General features: G+C 39.1%; 1 protein-coding gene across 2 annotated transcripts in view; it reads left to right on the top strand.

Moving 5' to 3' along the window:
* The window catches only part of ALG14 (ALG14 UDP-N-acetylglucosaminyltransferase subunit), a 102,131-nt gene that overhangs the window by 32,384 nt on the left and 50,008 nt on the right, over nt 1-19,739 (top strand). For both annotated transcript variants that reach the window (XM_043575628.1, XM_043575629.1), the window contains exon 3: nt 4,843-4,974. In XM_043575628.1, the coding sequence (XP_043431563.1) occupies nt 4,843-4,974 (132 nt within the window). The remainder of the gene's footprint in view (nt 1-4,842; nt 4,975-19,739) is intronic.

Below are 19,739 nucleotides of genomic sequence, written 5' to 3'. Positions count from 1 at the left end.
TACATACCCGTGTAGAAGGTATAATACCGAAACTGAAGGCATAGAATTTTCCAAGTAGTGTCAGGTGCAGAATGGGTTGCTGTTCTTGTCTAGCCTAACAGGCTCCCTTCCCTTATATGCTCAGACCTCAAAGCTCTGGGGACACTCTTCTCTCATGGATCTGTTTTCTAGGGAGAGGACCCACAAAGGTTGAGACATTTCTTGAGGCCCTTGTGAGTGGTCAGTTTCATAGAGAGCAGTCTAGGCTCTCTACCTGGGACACATTGTTAGGGAAGAGGGCATTGGTCTTTGGTTCATTCTCATTCTCCCTCCTGTTTCCCCAAGCCCTTAGAACTTGGTGCCTCCTGGCTCTGGCTCTTTATAAACTTCCAGTCCCCCGCTTTGCTCAGGTTTTTTCTCTAGCCCCAAGAATTCCATTCATTTTAATCTGTTTACTGAGTGGCCCCTACAAATAAGGCCCTAAAGGTGCACTCTGAAATCACTGTCTTTGTGCCCTTTTATATTGTCCGTCTAAATATACCTCAGCTAGGTGACAAGAAGATTGGATTAATATCTATTAACGTGCAATAAATAACATTGAATCACTCATTCAATAAATACTGAGCATCAACTGTAAACCAGGTACTCTTCACAAGCGCTGAGATTGCAGTGATTAAATTTCCTGGCATCCTCAGGTAAGTTATATTCTAATGGGGCAGACAGGTAGTAAATAAGTAAGTATATAGTATGCCAGTAGAGTGGCATGGGTGACTCATTTGGTTAAGCACCCGACTCTTGATTTTGGCTCAGGTCATGATCTCATGGTTCATGAGATGGAGCCTTCTGTCAGGCTCCCTGCTGATAGTGGAGCCTGCTTAAGATTCTCTTTCCTCCTCCCTGCCTCTCTCTCTCTCTCTCTCTCTCTCTCTCTCTCTCTCTCTCAAAAAAAAAAGCCCTAAATACAAAAACAAAAACGTAGAGCAAGCCTGTCCATGGGGGAAGGAAGAGTACGGGTACACGTGGGGTGGGGGTATCTTAGAAAGGTTAGTCGGGAAGGTGTGTCTAAGGAGAACTGGCCTGCTGTAGTGGGGGAATGGGTGGTGAGAGACTTGGATTTAGAGAGAAATCTTTTGGGTAGGATTTCCAATTATCTGAACTTCTTATCAAAAAAATGATAATGTAGGCAAGATTTGGATGGGATCTGGAGCTGGAGGGCCTCTCCAGTATAGAGCTGTGGACTCTGTGGACTGTCCTGTCCCTGCCAGTCAGGGTCATGGTTCTAATTCCTTGTCTAGCTCCTCATCACTACCCTTCCCCGAGTTCATCATCACCTGACTCTTTTCCTGTTTATCTCACTGACAGAACTTTCAGCTTGGCTTTCTTCCCAGCTACCACTTACACTCTTATCCTTAATGGTAATGCAGATTCTCCCATCATGTTGCCTCCTGCTGTTCTGAATAAATTTCTTTCCCTGTGACTTGGAAGAACCTACTCATTGTCCTGCCCTGTGGGTCACTACATAGTTTATCATTTCAACTGGGACATTTCTGAGAGCAGAAGAGGCGCTGTTAATAATTATACTGGGACTCTCCTCTGCAAACTGGGTGATTGGCCACTGTAGGTGTGTGATCATTGGCCCAGTTAGCTCCAGCCACAAGTGGAACTGGGACTCCGCTCCTCAGCCTGGCATCTGATCTGGAGGCTGAGGTCAGGCTTCTTGCATGCACCTCCAGAAGCAGAGGCCATCATGCTGGTCACTAGCCTTGTTTTTCACCCTCAGGCCTGTTTTCTAGTTTCCATCTTGGAAGTCCCTCAGTCTCCACCCCAGAACATCCCACTACTAGTTTCTGTTCCTCCTCTGAGAATGGACAAGACTTCCTAAACCCATCTTCTCTGCTTCTTCAAGCTGCTTCCTGGGATGAGATGTAGTCTCTTTTTCCATGTCCTAGTCTGAGACTGCCGTCTTCAAACCCAGACAGACGCCCTTGAAAAACCCCTCCCTACCAGGCCTGTGTGTTTGCCCCTCTGGAGCGCAGATGGAATTTGAGGAGTTGGGCTGCTAGAGCCTTAGTCAAACTGCTTCCAGCCCCTCAAGACACTAAAAATATCCAGAAATATTGCACATTGCTTCTTTACAAAGTTATATGCTTGCAGCTTTAAGAGATTCAAGGGATATTATAAACACCCATGCATTTTTGAAGAAATTTTTATAGATACGGAGATCAGGCCTCAAAACTGGGAAGTAACATCCAAAAAACCTTTAGAATGAGACCCTACTGGGTTATTTTTGCCGTAATAATAGCAATGACATCTTATTGGATTCAAATGTGTTTTGCAGTACAAGTTCCACAATCCCATATCTAAATTACCAAAAAGTTCTGAAAACTGGGGGATGGAGGGGATCTGAAGTTTGTCACACCTTTGGCAGCAAAACCTGATTTGAATTGGCCTAAGGCTTATAGTCTTTATTTATCCTTGTTAGTGTGAATATTCATGTTTTGCTGCAGAGATATTAATACGTTTGGTTACTTCCCCCCAAACTTCCAAGGATGCCCCATATTACCTGTTAAAAATACTTCTGACCCAAAAGTTTTCTGATGAGGGATTTTGGCTCATAGTACGGTTTTGCCAGTTATGTGTTTTCCAATTAATAATCATAAATTAGGCAAGCACAGATCTCAAAGAAAACACCTCACAGGTTTGTCCCCACTTGGTTATTTACTGCTCCCTGTTTGCTCTGTAGTTTGGGAACTATTCGGTATTATTTTCTAGTTCAACATTTAGTACTTTAATCCTTTGGAAGGAAAAACAATGTTGGTTTAGTAAATGATGAATAAATAGAAATAGTGAATAATATATTGAATCCAGATCTCTCCTTCTCCACTCGTGTAACATGAAAGGAGGAGGAAATAGTCTTTACAGTCACATGTGAAACAAAGTAGTCACATGTGTAGTACATTTGCATTTTGTGCAGTATATATAAGAACTATACTCATGCCTTCCTGGGGTATGAGGAAGGCTCATACTGGAGGCTCATACTGGAGGCTCAACAAAAGCCTCCAGACACAATTTCATATCTTTTTCTAAACACACAATCTCAGGACCAATAATTGTATGTCTTCCACTAGTTTAGGAAAAGCCTTTTCTATTTTCTCAAGGAGTATATTGTACCTCTAAGCCAATAGGGGGATGGGGAGAAGAGTGTATTAAATACTTAGTCCTTTACTGTCTGACTTAACCTGTGTGGTAGCCAAGCTCCAATAAACCCCCAGGGTTTCAAGCCCCCTGTGTAGTCTCTTTCATATTAAATAGGGTTGACCTATGTAACCAGTAGGACTTTGTGCAAATGACAAAGTGTGACTTCTGAGGTTAGGTCATAAAAGACATTGTGGTGTCTGCCTTTCCCTCTCTCGAATCACTTGCTTTTGGGAAGCTAGTTGCTGTGTAATGAGAATACCCAAGTAGCCCTATGGAAAAGTCCATGTAGCAAAGAAGTAAAATCTTCTGCTAAAAACCAGCACTAAATTGCCAGCCATATGAGTGAGCCACCTTAGAAGTGGATCCTCCAGCCCCAGTCAAGCCGTCAGATGACTGCAGCCCTAGCCAACAACTTGACTTCAATTTCATGAGAGATTCCAAACCATAATAACCCTGCTAAACCGCTTCTGGATTCCTGACCCCCCCAGAAAGTTAGAAACAAAAATATTTGTTGCTTCAATATTGCATGTATTGTTATACATGGGTTTGGAGGTAATCTGTTACATAGCAAAAGATAACAAGTATACCAAGAACTTTGATTCAAGGAGAAATGTTCATTTCTTTTATTATGAAAGTAACAGTACATGCTTGTTGCAAATTTTAAGTGTGGACATACATGACCCGGAAAATAAAAATATCCCCTCTTTGCAGTTTATGGTGAATAGTTCCAGATTTTCTCTGAGCAGATACTAATATGTGTACATCTGTGTATACCAACACACATGTGTTGTGATTTGTTAATACACCCTGGACCGTATTAAACATACTGTCCTGCCACTTGCATATTCTTTTTAACAATTTAGCTTGGCACATCTTTCATGTAAGCTCATATAAATCTGTCATTTGTTAATTTATCTTCATATATTTTGTTGTATGAACATCTCCATTTCCTATTGGAGGATATTTGGGCTGTCTCTGATTTCCACAAATACAATGCATGATACAGTGAATAAGCATGTAGGTGAATCTGTGGGATATATTTCTGGAAACAGAAATGTGGATCAAAAGTAGACACACTTAAAATTCTGATAGATATTTTTGGATTGCCCTCACAAAAAGCTGTAAGCAAAAGTTGTACCAGGGAATGTAAGTGTCTATTTCCCAGCACCCTCAAAAAACACTGGGTAACCATGGTCTTTGACAATTGGGTAAGTAAAAATGATTTATTGCTTTCTTTTATGTTTAATTATTAACCATCTTTTTGTGTTTATTGGCTGTTTGAGTTTCTTCTGTTTGGGGTTCTCTGTCCATCTCCTTTGGCCATCTTGGTATTAGATTATTTGCCTTACATGTTGGTTTGTAAGAACAATTTGTGGTATCAGCATGTTAACCTCTTTGCCTAAAACATATTTTGTAGAAAATTTATCCCAACTTATTGTCAACACCAACTTTAACATTTTTAATCATATTTAGGAACTTTTCTGTCATAACCTGATGATGTGTGTCATATAAAGCATGGAAAGGGCTTTGTAACTTAATTTACAAGTAGTTAGAATGAAAATTTTAAATAAAGCATGACCTGTGTCTACAAGCATTAACTGTTGCTGTGTTTACCTTGGTTATCAATGGCCCGGTTGACTTGGATTGTTACTATTTTCCTTCTAGTTTCCCGAATACTTTATTCACCGCATTCCCAGAAGCCGTGAGGTTCAGCAGTCCTGGCTGTCCACAGTGCTCACCACTTTGTACTCTATGTGGCTCTCCTTTCCCCTGACTCACCGAGTGAAGCCAGATTTGGTATGTATGACCATCACTAAGGAGAGGGACAGTCAGTCTCCTGTGGGTCTTTCATTAGTAATGGAACATAGTGTTTTCTTACACAGCTACCCTTTATCAGTATGCCAGATTCTATACTGGACCTTTTTATGATCATATGCTAAAATTTATCATGCAATGCACTTTGCTGAAAGAGGTGAGAAATTTGTCTTCCCTTTCTAGCTGTAACTTAAACTCTAAATTTGCCCTCTTCTCCCTCCTCCTCTTGTGATAAGCCCTAACAGAGCAGTGTCTTTAACCAATTTGTCTTCCTACTCACCTATGGTTCCTGAGCCAACATCATGTGCTTATCAGCCAGAGGAGAGCCAATTTTTTATTCCTTTTCAGTACTCTTCTTGTTTTTTGTCAAGACTGTGTTACCAGATATGGAATGCAGTGGGCAGAATGTTACACACACCCAAGTTTTATAGGAGAATAATACAGAAAATAAAAATCTAAAAACATAATTACTGCACTGTGTTCAAGCTTACTTTCCTTATCATCTTAAGTTCTCTGTGGTCTTTAGGATGAAGTTCTGTTATTAAATTCTAAATGCATTTTAGTAGACCATGGAGAGTGGTGGATATGTTATCATAGGAGTGTACACAGTTCTTAAATAACACTTTCTTTCCTATTTTAAGACAGAATCCATTCATCAGCATATCCTGAAAGGAAGCTCTTCACTTGCCCTCCACATACACAAGTTCTGGTCTAGTGGGTATTATTCTCATGAGTAGTTGGAACAGAAATGTGTAGCTTGACTTTGAACGATCTCTGAGTTTGGTCATTGCCTTTCATCAGCTGAACTGCAGTTCACGTCCCTTCTTTGGATGAGAATTTTAAAATCTGAATTTTCTGCATGAGTATTTAGATTGTTTTTAAAAGATACAGTTTACAAACAGTGAGATGCACAGATCTTGTGTATAGTCTGACTGTGTCCTTCTCAAGATAGAGGACATCTCTGTCACCCCAGAAAGTTTTCTCCTGCTTCTTCCCAGTCATTCCCTGGCCCTGAGCAACCACTTTCTGATTTTTGTCACCATAGATTACTTTTGCTTATATTTATTTTTAAATTTTAGACAAAGTGAGTTTATTTCACAGTCTCCAGCCACATTTTCAGTGTGTAGAATTTAGATATTTCCCTAAAAAAATCATTACTGCCCAGAAAAGTTTAATTATTTCTAAAATTCAAAAGGCAGAATGGAAGGGAGAAAAGGTCTTGATATTTTAAGCAGGAAATTTGGTGTTTATATTTACTAGATCACTAGAGGCATGGCCACCATCACTGGCAGCAGCTAGCTTGAGTGTGGTTTAGGACTCCAAAGGGTTAAGGCTCAGAAGGAAGTAGTGACATGATGGATGATGGCTGTCATAGACACAGAGGAGCTCTGGTGACTGCCTGGCCCGGCATTTGATACCCTTGTAGTGGGAAGAGTAACCCGTGGGGCATTAGGACACTTGGTCCCAGGCCACTTTGGCTTTCATTTCATTTTCGTCAGTTCCCTTCTGGGCCTCATTCTTTACCTTAAAATGAAAGAATATATTAGATATCCTCTCAGTTTCCTTCTGACTTAGTCTAAAATTTTATGAATGCTATAAATTTGCTTGTAAAAGAATGGAAGGAAAAAACTATTATGACGTTTCTAAAGGAATAAGAGTGAAAAGAGGTTGGGGGATGTGAAGTACTTATTTCCATTCTTAGCTGAGTTAGTGAAAATCATTTCAAACCTGAGCGTTACCTGATCAGCTGTTCCCATACAGTTGGCTTCACAAAATGAATTTGCACTTAATGTATTTCCCTTCACTTTACAGAGAAAAGTTAAGGGTCAAGAGGCCTTTTTTACAACATGCAGATCTCTCTGCATTCATCCTTGACTTTCTTATGACTTTTGTCACAAAGCACTATTCCTTTTTTACTTCTTTAAAAAAAAAGTGAAAGAAAAACCCACTCTTAGAAGGGATAGCAGCATCATACCTTAAATCACTGGAGTTGCCTGAACGGCCAGGTGCCTGTCTGCTCTACTTTAACTGTGTGCACCTGAGTGTACTGCTCCATTCAACTGTCTCTGTACCTCACTTTGCCATCTATAAAATATAAACACAGACACTTCCCTGTTGTTCCAGAATGAGTGTTGAATAATAGAACATTTTAATCTTTTTTAAATGGAAATTCCGTCTGGAACATAATAGGTAATGTTTATTGAGCACTTATATATGCCAGATGTGGCACTAAGCGATTGCCATACAAGATAGGTGGTACTGTTATTCTCGTTTAATGGCTGAGGAAACTGAGGCACTAAGCCGCAGGAGGTTATATGGCACCTTTATATTAAAAATCTGGGTCAAGGAGCATCAATAATAGCAAAAATGAGATTTCATCAAATGAACTGAGATCTCTGGTCCTTTCAGTCACTTATTCTTTTCTGTTTCTCTTCGTTATCTTGGAAGCAGCAAATAGAGTTAGCCAAATTTGGAATGCTGTATTATATGTTTGATTTGTAGATGAGTCTATCCCGAAAGTGGTAATTTTTAAAAGTATGCAGCAAGTGCCTGCTGTGTGCTACTTTTCCAGTTGGTTATCTAATAGACATCTGAAACTTTCTTAGTCCAGAATAGTAGATATTTCCTCTTCTTTTCCCGTTTTAGTAAATTTGCTCGAGTCAGATCCCCAGGAGACATCTTTGATTCTTCTTTCCCACACCCTACTTCCCGTGTTCAGTAGCAAGTCCTGCCAACCATGTCTTTGAAATTTATCACCCATCTGTCTATTTCAGTCCATCTTGACTGACTCCATGCCGTCCGCCCCCCCACCCCACTGCATAGTCTCCTAACTTGTCTGCCTGTGGAAGGAAGTTCATGATCCCCCACAATTTTTCTTTACCATTTAACAACCAATGTAATTTTTTTATTTTTTATTTATTTTTTTTTTAATTTTTTTTTTCAACGTTTATTTATTTTTGGGACAGAGAGAGACAGAGCATGAACGGGGGAGGGGCAGAGAGAGAGGGAGACACAGAATCAGAAACAGGCTCCAGGCTCTGAGCCATCAGCCCAGAGCCTGACGCGGGGCTCGAACTCACAGACCGCGAGATCGTGACCTGGCTGAAGTCGGACGCTTAAAAGACTGCACCACCCAGGCACCCCCCAATGTAATTTTTTTTAATGTAAACTAGATTCTGTTACTTCATGCTTAAAATCCTCCAGTGGTGCTGTTAGAATAGAGTTTAAACTTAGGATAGCTTGCATGCTCCAGCCCTGACCTGCTTCTTTGACCTTTTTTCCTCTCTTCCCTTAGTTTACTATGTGCCAGCCACACCTGCCTTTTTTTTTTTTAAACAAACCCAACTGATTCCTATCTCAGAGCCTTTGTACTTGCTGTTCCCTGTACTTGGGACTCTTTACTCCTGACCTAAACATGACCGGCTCCATTTTGTTCTGAGCTCAAGTATCATCTCCTTACAAAGGCCTGACTACTAGTACTTCTCCTTATTCCTCTGTCGCATTGTTATGCTTTATTGTCTTCATAGTATTAGTCCCAATAAAAATTATCCTTTTTTTATTATCCTTTATTGTCATTCCATAAGAAACTGTGACTGCCTTGTCCACTGTTGGAAAACGATACCTGGCCCATGGTAGCCTCTCAGTACATATCTTTGATAAATGTTCCACTCACTGTGCTAGTTACTGAGGGTGCAAACATGAGTGAGACATGGGCCCTGGCCTCAAAAAGGTTACACTCTAATGGAGGAGACAAATGGGAAAATAATTATAATTCAATATACCAAGTTCCTTAATGGTAGCAAGTAAAAATTGCCATGGGAATATGTCAGTGGTTGGTTCATTCACAAATATTTGTTGAGGACCTACTCTGTGCCAGGATTTATACTGTGTGCAAGAGATTATAAAAGTTAGCACAGTAGAGCAGTCTTGCCTATAGCTAGATGGTTGTAGTGTGATACATCCTCTCTGGGAAGTGAGGTAAGGCTTCCGAGTAGAGATGACATTTAAGCAAAGGTGGGTAAGAGAGAATACAAAACTGTCATTTTAATAAGAGTCAAGATTAGGGGCACTTGGGTGGCTCAGTCAGTTAAGCAGTCCAACTTTGCCTCAGGTCATGATTTCACGGTTTGTGAGTTCGAGCCCTCCATCAGGCTTGCTGCTGTCAGCACAGAGCCCACTTTGGATCCTCCATCCCCTTCCTCTCTGTATCTCCCCTGCTCTCTCTCTCTCTGTCTCAAAAATAAATTACAAAAAAAAGAGTGAAGATTAATAAGTCAGCTAGGTAAGAGAGTCACATAATGTACATAAAGTTGAAATCTTTAGACTAAACCTTTATTAATTGAAATTTTACATATAATATTTTATTGTTATTAGAAATTATTAGGACCTGGAACTTAACTCAGTACAAGTAATAAGTAGTCATTTTTAAAAGGCTAAATATCATAGGTACTTTTAAGATGGTATATTGGGCTTTTTTCTTTAAAATCCCCACAAACAGGGACGCCTGGGTGGCTTAGTCATTTAAGCATCCAACTCTTGGTTTTGGCTCAGGTCATGATCTCATGGTTTGTGAGTTTGAGCCCCATGTTGGGCTCCATGCTGACAGTGCAAAGCCTGCTTGGGATTCTCTTCCCCCTCTCTCTGCTTCTCTCCTCTTTGTGCTCAATTGCTCACTCTCTCTCTCAAAATAAATAAACTTAAAAAAATTTAAAATCCCCACAGACTTTTTTCATTGAAACCTAATAGTTAAAGGAAATAACCACTTAACCATTTTATTGATTATCATTTTGATTCATCAGAATGGATCCACCTAAAAGTCATATTTTTAAAATCTTTTAGAAAAATAACATTGAGCTATTCTGATTTGTCTGGCACTCTTCTAAGTACTTTACATACATTAACTCACTTAATTTTCCTAACAGTCTTCTCACATAATACTCATTATATTCATTCCATAGATGAGGAGCCCAAAGTCCAGAGAGGTGTAAGTAACCAAGGTCACAAAACTAGTCAGTGTAACTTAACTCTAGTTCTCTTTATAAATGTATCGGATTCTGCCAGAATTAGCTAACTTGCTCAATTCAAAACTAGTATTTTATTTTTAACATCTGTATTGCAGTAGGCACTGAAAGGGGTTACTAGAATAGAGCCTATGTCCTTGAGAAGCTTTTATTTAGTTAGCTTCAAGAAAAATAGAGTAAAGAAATGATAAGTAGACATGCAATAGAGAGTAATTCTGTTGGAAAAAAATGAAATCAGAAATTGTTCTTCCATTTCTGCAGCAACAGCTTGTTCTGCTACTCAAGATTCTTTTTAAAAAGCATTTGAACACATCATTTTTTTAGCTTTTTAAAAAATTTGAAACAATATCACAAGAAGTTGCAGAAATAATACATAGATGTTCCTATATTCTTCACCCAGCTTTCCTTAAAGGTGACATCATATATAACTGTAGTACAGTGTCAAAGCCAAAAGATTTATATTAGTATGATACTGTACTGTTAACCAGACTACAGACCTTACTCAGTTTTCACTGTTTTTCTATATGTATTCGTGTGCAGTTGTATGTGTGCATATGTATAGTTCTATGCTATTTTATTCGTGTAGTTGTGTAACCACCACGGAAATCAAGATACAAAACTGTTCCATCACTGCAAAGGAGCTTCCCTGTGCTCCCCCCATCCCTGTCTCCTGGCAGCCACTAATTAGTTTTACCTCTATACTGTTTGTCATTTCAAAATGTTCTGGAGAATGTTAAGATGTCAGAAGTGTAGGGCAACCCTAAGCTTGCCTCCTGCCTCAAGCACAGCTAGAGAAATATCAAATCATTCTGAACACTCAAGAAATCGATCAGATGTCTTGGAGAACAAAGCTGCACATCTACAAGCAGAAAAAATGACCCGTGGAAGGGAGGAAATGCTGAGAGTTGATTTGGGGAGAAAAGAGCCACGATTGCAGCAGTGGGGAAGGAGCCCTGATCACAGAGAGAGGAGCGAGAGAGAACAAGAGAGAAAGAGTGGGAAAAAAAGGGTGAAAACATTCACAGGGGACTGAACAAAAAAAATTTTCCCCAAAACCATTGACTGGAAAAAGGAGAGGATTTCTTTTTTTTTTCTTTTTTTTTTTTATAATATATGAAATTTATTGTCAAATTGGTTTCCATACAACACCCAGTGCTCATCCCAAAAGATGCCCTCTTCAATACCCATCACCTATCCTCCTCTCCCTCCCACCCCCCATCAACCCTCAGTTTGTTCTCAGTTTTTAAGCGTCTCTTATGCTTTGTCTCAAGGAGAGGATTTCAATACCGCTAGTTTTTTATAAACAGCAGAGTGCAGTGTCTGAAGTTTTGGAGGTCAAGAGCATTACCAGGATTGCGCATGGCTGTGCTTAGTGGGGGACGAGGGAGGAGCCCCAGGAGTGGGCAGTGCAGTCTGAGGATTCCCTGTGGTTCACGGGGAGAAGTGGTTCCCCTGCTTGAAGAGCATTTGGTAGAGGTGATACAGCAGCTCCACAGGCAAGGGATCTTGCGGGCACCATTGAGCTACCCCATTCACCAGCATAGGAACAAAGATGCTAGCTGAGGACAGCAACCCTGGTGCTGGCTATGTATTACAATTTACCATAAACTCTGAACCTCTCTGCAGTCATGTAACTATTTTCTGGGACAAGCCAGCATCCAACACAGCAGTGAGACCCTTCCCCAGAGGATCAGCATGGGTCTCTGCCACAAGGGTCTCTGATGTGTGGGGTTTGAAACCTAGCTGTGCCTAAGATAAAACACAGGTGTTCTGTGCTGTCTGGCAGGCAGACAGCTGAAAGACAGGGACCCCCTGGAGAGGCAATTGTTTGTCTGTGAGGACTTCCTGAGGAGTGGTGGGCACGAGCTCCCTGTTCCAGAGAGGAGAGAGCAGGGTGGAACCATTTTTACCCCTTGCCCACCAGCAGTGACTGACCTCATTGAGAGAAAAAGAGTGCCACCAAATGAAGACCTGAGCAACTTACACTTAGCCCTGCCCCCACTGTACCCTACAGGTGTATTTCCACTAGAGTAAGTCCACCTGAGAATCAGAGCAGTAGACCCCTCTCCCAGACCAGCATAACCCCCTTGCACGCACCAAGTCTACTGATCATAGAGTGCTGCAAAGCTTCAGCTCTGGGGGAAACAGGATCTAGCTTCCTTTGGGTTTGTTTGTTTTGGTTTCGTTTTGGGGGGGGAGTTTATACAGAAAGAGCAATTTCTTTACTTTTTGAATTATTTTTAAGTTTTTATATATATTTTTTTCTATCAAGCTTCTCTTAACAATCAACCCAAAACACATCTAGGACCTTCCTTCCTTCCTTCCTTCCTTCCTTCCTTCCTTCCTTCCTTCCTTCATTTTTCACCTCCAAAATGACAAGATGGAAGAATCCAACCCAAAAAAACAGGAAGAAATGTTGGCCAGGGATTTAATCAATACAGATACAATAAAACATCTGAACTAGAATTTAAAACAACAGTTATAAGGATACTAGCTGGGCTTGACAAAAATATAAAAGACATTAGAGAATCCTTATGGCAGAGATAAAAGAACTAAAATCTAGTCAGGCCAAAATTAAAAATGCTATAACCAAGATGCAAATCCAAATGTATGCCATAAAAACAAGGATAGATGAAGCAGAGGAACAAATCACTGATAAAGAAGATAAAATTATGGAAAATAATGAAGCTGAAAGGAAGAGAGAAGCAAAAGTAATGAATCACAAAAGTAGACTTATGGAACTCAATGACTTATTAAAATGTAATAACATTTATATCATAGGAGACTTAGAAGATGAAGAGAGAGAGAAAGGAGCAGAAGGTGTATTTGAGCAAATTATAGCTAAAAGTTACCTAATTTAGGGAAGAACACAGACATCAAAATCCAAGGTGAACAGAGAGCTCTCATTAAATTCAACAAAAGCCAGCCATTACCAACGCATATCATACTCCAATTCACAAAATACACAGACAAGGAAAGAATCCTGAAAGCAGCAAAGGAAAAAAGTCCTTAACCTACAAGGGAAGACAAAGCAGGTTCACAGCAGATTTGTCCACAGAAACTTGGCAGGCCAGAAGGGAATGACAGGATATATTCAACATGCTGAATGGGAAGAATATGCAGCCAACAGTACTTTATCCATCAAGGCTGTCAACCAGAATAGAAGGAGAGATAAAGTGTGTCCCAGACAAACAAAAACTAAAGGAGTTTGTGACCACTAAACTAGCCCCACAAGAAATTTTAAGGGGGAGTCTTTTGAGTGGAGGGGGAAAAAAAAAAAAAGACCAAAGCAACAAAGAATACAAAGGACCAGAGAACATCACCAGAAACACCAACTCTACAGGTAACACAATGGCACTAAATTCATATCTTTCAATAATCACTCTGAATGTAAATGGACTAATTGCTCCAATCAAAGACATGTATAGGGCATTAGAATGGATAATAAAAACAAGATCCATCTATATGCCTACAAGAGACTCTTTTCAAACCTAAAGACACCTGCAGATTGAAAGTGAAGGAATGGAGAACCATCTATCATACTGATGGACATCAAAAGAAAGCCAGAGCAGCCATACTTATATCAGACAAACCAGATTTTAAAACAAAGACTGTAACAAGAGATGAAGAAGGGCATTATATCAAAATTAAGGGGTCTGTCCACCAAGAAGATCTAAGAGTTGTAAATATTCATACCCCCAACTCGGAAGTACCCATATATATAAATCAATAACAAATACAAACTATCTCATTGATAATAATACAGTAATAGTTGGGAACTTTAATCCCCTGCTTAAGCAATGGGCAGATGATCTAAGAGAAAATCAATAAGGAAACAGTAGCTATAACATAGTCTGGATGAACTTAACATATATTCGGAACATTTCATCCAAAAGCAGCAGAATATACATTCTTTTCAAGTGCACATGGAACATTTTCCAGAATAGATCACATACTGGGTCACAAATCAGCCCTCAACAGGTACAAAAAGACTGAGATCATACCATGTATATTTTCATACCATAATGCTATGAAACTTGAAATCAAGCACAAGAAAATATTTGGAAAGATCCAAAATACGTGGAGGTAACAGAACATCCTACTAAAAATGAATGGGTTAACCAGGAAATTAAAGAGGAAATTAAAAAGTACATGGAAGCAAATGAAAATGAAACACAGCAGTCCCAAACCTTTGGGATGCAGCAAAGGCAGTCCTAAGAGGGAAGTATATTGCAATACAGGCCTACCTCAAGAAGCAAGAAAACTCTCAAATACACAACCTAACCTTACACGTAAAGGAGCTAGAAAAGGAACAGCAAATAAAGCCAAAAGCCAGTATAAGAATGGACATAATAGAGATTGGAGCAGATATAAATGATATAGAAACAAACAAACCAACAAAACAGTAGAACAGATCAACAAAGTAAGAGCTGGTACTTTGAAAGAACTAATAAAAGTGATAAACTCCTATCTAGACTAATCAAAAAGAAAAGAGAAAGGACCCAAATAAAATCATGAACAAAAGAGGAGAGATCACAATGAACACCACAGAAAGGCAAACAATTATAAGAAAATAGTATGAAAAATTATATGCCAACCCACTGAACAATCTGGAAGAAATTAACAAATTCCTAGGAACATACAAAGTACCAAAACTGAAACAGGAAGAAATAGAAAATTTGAACGGAACCATGACCAACAAAGAAATTGAATCAGTAATAGAAAATCTCCCAACAAACAAAAGTTCAGGGTCAGAAGGCTTCCCAGGGGAATTTACCAGACATTTAAAGAAGAATTAATACCTATTTTTCTCAAACCATTCCAAAAAACAGAAATGGAAGGAAAACTTCCAAACTCATTCTATGAGGCCAACATTACCTTGATTCCAAAAGCAGACAAAGACGTCACTAAAAAGGAGAATTAAAGGTCAGTATTCTTGGGGCGCCTGGGTGGCGCAGTCGGTTAAGCGTCCGACTTCAGCCAGGTCACGATCTCGCGGTCTGGGAGTTCGAGCCCCGCGTCAGGCTCTGGGCTGATGGCTCAGAGCCTGGAGCCTGTTTCCGATTCTGTGTTTCCCTCTCTCTCTGCCCCTCCCCCGTTCATGCTCTGTCTCTCTCTGTCCCAAAAATAAATAAACGTTGAGAAAAAAAAAAATTTAAAAAAAAAAAAAAAGGTCAGTATTCTTGATGAACAGGGATGCACAACTTCTCAACAAGATACCAGCAAATCGAATTCAACAGTACATTAAAAGAATTATTCACCATGATCAAGCAGGATTTATTGCTGGACTGCAGGGCTGGTTCAGTATTCAGAAACCAATCAATATGATATACCACATTAATAAAAGAAAGAATAAGAACCATATGATCCTGCCAATAGATACAGAAAAAGCATTTGACAAAGTACAGCATCTATTCTTGACTAAAAAAAAAAACAAACCAAAAAAAAAAAAAAAAAACCCTCGACAAAGTAGGGGTAGATGGAACATACTTCAATACCATAAAGGCCATCTACAAAGAACCCACAACTACTATCATCCTTATTGGAAAAAAAACTGAGAGCCTTTCCCCTACAGTCAGCAACAAGACAAGGATGTCCACTCTCACTATTACTATTTAACATAGTACTGGAAGTCTTAGCCTCCACAATCAGACAAAAAAAAGAAGTAAAAAGCATCCAGATCAGCAAGGAAGAAGTCAAAGTTGGACTATTTGCAGACGACATGTTCCACTAGGTAGAAAACCCAAAACACTCTACAAAAAACTGCTAGCACTAACTCATGAATTCAGCAACCTACAAGATATAAAATCAATGTACAGAAGTCTGTTGTATTTCTGTACACCAGCACTGAAGCAGCAGAAAACTCAAAGGATCAGTCCCATGTATAATTGCACTGAAAACCATGATACCTAGGAATAAACCTAACCAAAGAGGTAAAAGATCTGTACTCTGAAACTTTATAACACTTACGGAAGAAATTGAAGAGAACACAAAGAAATGGAAAAGCATCCCATGCTCATGAATTAAAAGAACAAGCATTGTTAAAATGTCTATACTACCCAAAGCAATCTATACATTTAATGCAATCCCAACCAAAATAACACGAGCATCTTTCATAGAGCTAGAAGAAACAACCCTAAAATTTGTGTGTAACCTCAAAAGATCCCAAATAGCCAAAGCAATCCTGAAAGAGAAAAACAAAGCTGGAGGCATCACAATGCTGGATTTCAGGCTATATTACAAAACTGTAGTCATCAAGACAGTTTATGTACTGGCATAAAAAAACAGTCTCTTCAACAAACGGTGGGAAAACTGGATAGCAACACACAGAACAATGAAAGTGGACCACTTTCTTACACCATACACAAAAATAAAATCAAAATGGATTAAAGACCTAAATGTGTGACAGGAAACCATCCAAATCCTAGAGGAGAACACAGGCAACAACCTCTTTGACCTTGGCCATAGCAATTTTTTACTAGACATGTCACCAGAGACAAACGAAACAAAAGAAAAAATGAACTATTGGGACTTGATCAAGATAAAAAACCTGCACAGTAAAGGAAACAGTCAACAAAACTAAAAGTCAGCCTTTGGAATGGGAGAAGATATTTGCAAATGACATATGTGATAAAGGGTTACTATCCAAAATATATAAAGAACTTGTAAAACTCAACACCCAAAAAAATAATCCAGTTTAAAAAATGGGCAGAAGACATGAATAGACATTTCTCCAAAGAAGACATCCAGATGGCCAACACTCATGACAAGATGCTCAACATCAGTCATCATCATGGAAATACAAATAAAAACTATAATGAGATATCACCTCACACCTGTCAGAATGGCTAAAATCAACAACACAAGAAATAAGAGGTGTTGAGGAGGATGTGGAGAAATGGGAACCCTCTTGCATTATTGCTGCATTATTGGTAGAAATGCAAACTGGTCCAGTCTCTCTTGAGAACAGTATGGAGGTTCCTCAAAAAGTTAAAAATAGAACTACCTTACAATCCAGCAGTTGCACTACTAGGTATTTACCCAAAGGATACAAAAATACAGACTCGAAGGAGCACATGCACCTGTATGTTTAGCAGCATTATCAACAATAGCCAAACTGTAGAGAGGAGCCCAAATGTCCATTGACCAATGAATAAAGAAGAGGTGGCATATATATACAATGGAATATTATTCAGCCATCAAACACAATGAGATCTTGCCATTTGCAATGGTGTGGATGGAGCTAGAGTGTATTATGCTAAGCCAAATAAGTCAGAGAAAGACAAATATCATATGATTTCACTCACATGTGGAATTTAAGAAACAAAACAGACGAACACACAGGAAGAATGGAAAAAAGAGAGAGAGGGAAATAAGCCATAAGACTCTTAATGATAGAGAACAAACAGGGTTGATGGAGGGAGATGGGTGGGAGATGGGCTAGATGGGAGATGGGTATTAAGGAGGGCACTTTTTGTGATGAGCACTGGGTGTTGTATGTAAATGATGAATCACTGAATTCTACTCCTGAAACCAGTATGGCACAGTATGTTACCTAACTAGAATTTAAATTAAAAAAATTTTAATGTTCTGTAATAGAATCAAAGAGTTGGAAACCTTCTGAGATTGACCTTTTTTTACTGAGTATAATGCCCTTGAGATCTCTTCAGTTTTTTGCATGTATCAGTAATTCCTTTTTATTGATGAATAGAATTCCGTTGTATAGATGTACCACAGTTTGCTTAGCCATTCATGCATTGAAGGACATTTGAATTGTTTTCAGATTTTTGCTGCTATAAATAAAGCTACTGTGAACATTTATGTACAGGTTTTTCTATAGGTGTTAAGTTTTCATTTCTGTAGGTAAATGCCTACAAATGAGATTGCTGGGTCTGATAGAAGATTCCAGTTTTGGCAAGAAACTGCCAACTATTTTCCATAGTGGCCAAATCACTTTACATCTTACTAGCAATGTATGTGAGATCCAGTTTCTCTCCATTCTCTCCAGCATTTGATGTTATCTCTCTTTCTTAGGTGTGTAGTGATACGCCATCATGATTTTATTTTGTATTTCCTTAGTTGCTAATGATGGTAAGTATCTTTTTGTGTGCTTGTCATAGTATCCCTTCTTCATTGAGGGGTTTCTTGATGTCTTTTTGCCCATTTTCTAACTGAATTGTTTGTTTTACTTTTGGGTTTTGAGAGTTCTTATATATATTCTAGATATGAGGCTTTTGTCCAGTATTATGGTTTACAAATATTTTCTTCCAGGTCATAACTTCTCTTTTCATCTCTCTAACAGGTTTTTTCACAGGCAAAAGTTTTTATTTTGATGAAATCTAATTTATCAATTGTTTATTTTGGTTGTCACATCTAAGAACTCAGGTGAAGAGTTCTAGATTCCAGGTAGTCCTAGATTCCAAAGACTTCCTCATGTTTTTTTCTAAAAGTTTTATAGTTTTGTTTTACTTTTGAATCCATAGATCATTTTGAAAATTTTTTTTAGTGTTTATTTATTTTTGAGAGAGAGACAGAGTATGAGTGGGGGAGGGGCGGAGAGTCAGGGAGACACAGAATCCGAAGCAGGCTCTAGGCTCTAGGCTCTGAGCTGTCAGCACAGAGCCAGATGCGTGGCTCAAACCCATGAACCATGAGATCATGACCTGAGTCAAAGTCAGATGCTTAACTGATGGAGTCACCTGGGTGCCCATGAATCCATAGATCATTTTGAATCAATTTTTGTGTAAAATATAGTGCTTAGATGAAGCCTCATTTTTCCTATAGATGTCGAGTACAATTTGTTTTAAACCTTCCTGGGGCACCTGGGTGGCTTAATCAGTTAAGCGTCTGACTCTTGATCTCAGCTCAGGTCATGATCTCATGGTTCATGAGACACAACACTGACATAACACTGACAGCGCAGAACCTGCTTGGGAATCTCTCTCTTCCTCTTTCTCTCTCTGCCCCTTCACCACTTGTGCACACATGCACACTGTTTAAATAAACATTTAAAAAAAAATTTTTTTTATATTTATTTCTGAGACAGAGACAGAACATGAGCAGGGGAGGGACAGAGAGAGAGAGGGAGACACAGAATCCGAAGCAGGCTCCAGGCTCCAGGCCGTCAGCACAGAGCCCAACGCGGGGCTCGAACTCACAAACCGTGAGATCATGACCTGAGCCAAAGTCGGTCGCTCAACCCACTGAGCCACCCAGGCACCCCAATAAACATTTTTTTTTAAACTGTCATTTCTCCATGGAATTGTTTTTGCCTCTTTGTCAAAAATCTGATGGAAATTTTTTTTAAAAATCAGTTTGGTTGGTGTGTTTGTGTTGTCTATTCCTGGATTCTTTGTTTCATTGATCTCTGTGTCTGTCCCTCTGCCAGTTCGCTATTATGAATGCTATAGCTGTATAGGAAGTGTTAACAGTGTGATTTCTCCCACTTTATTCTTTTTCAAAATCGTTTTAGCTATTCCAGTTCCTTTGCCTTTCTATCAGATTTTAGAATAAGCTTGTGTACATATACAATAAAATTTTGTCAGGATTTTGTTAGGAATTACATTATATGTATAAATCATTTTTTGGGAAATCAGCATTTCTACTATATTGAGTCTTCCAATCCATGGCCATGGATGTGTCTGCACTTATTTAGGTCTTCTTTTATTTCTTTCATTATCATTTTGTAATTTTCAGCATACACACACACAACATACATGCTTTTTT

The sequence above is a fragment of the Prionailurus bengalensis genome, chromosome C1 (assembly GCF_016509475.1).
Source record: "Prionailurus bengalensis isolate Pbe53 chromosome C1, Fcat_Pben_1.1_paternal_pri, whole genome shotgun sequence".
Taxonomy (NCBI): domain Eukaryota; kingdom Metazoa; phylum Chordata; class Mammalia; order Carnivora; family Felidae; genus Prionailurus; species Prionailurus bengalensis.
Note: the sequence above shows the minus strand (reverse complement) of the source record. Positions and strands in the feature narration are given on the sequence as shown.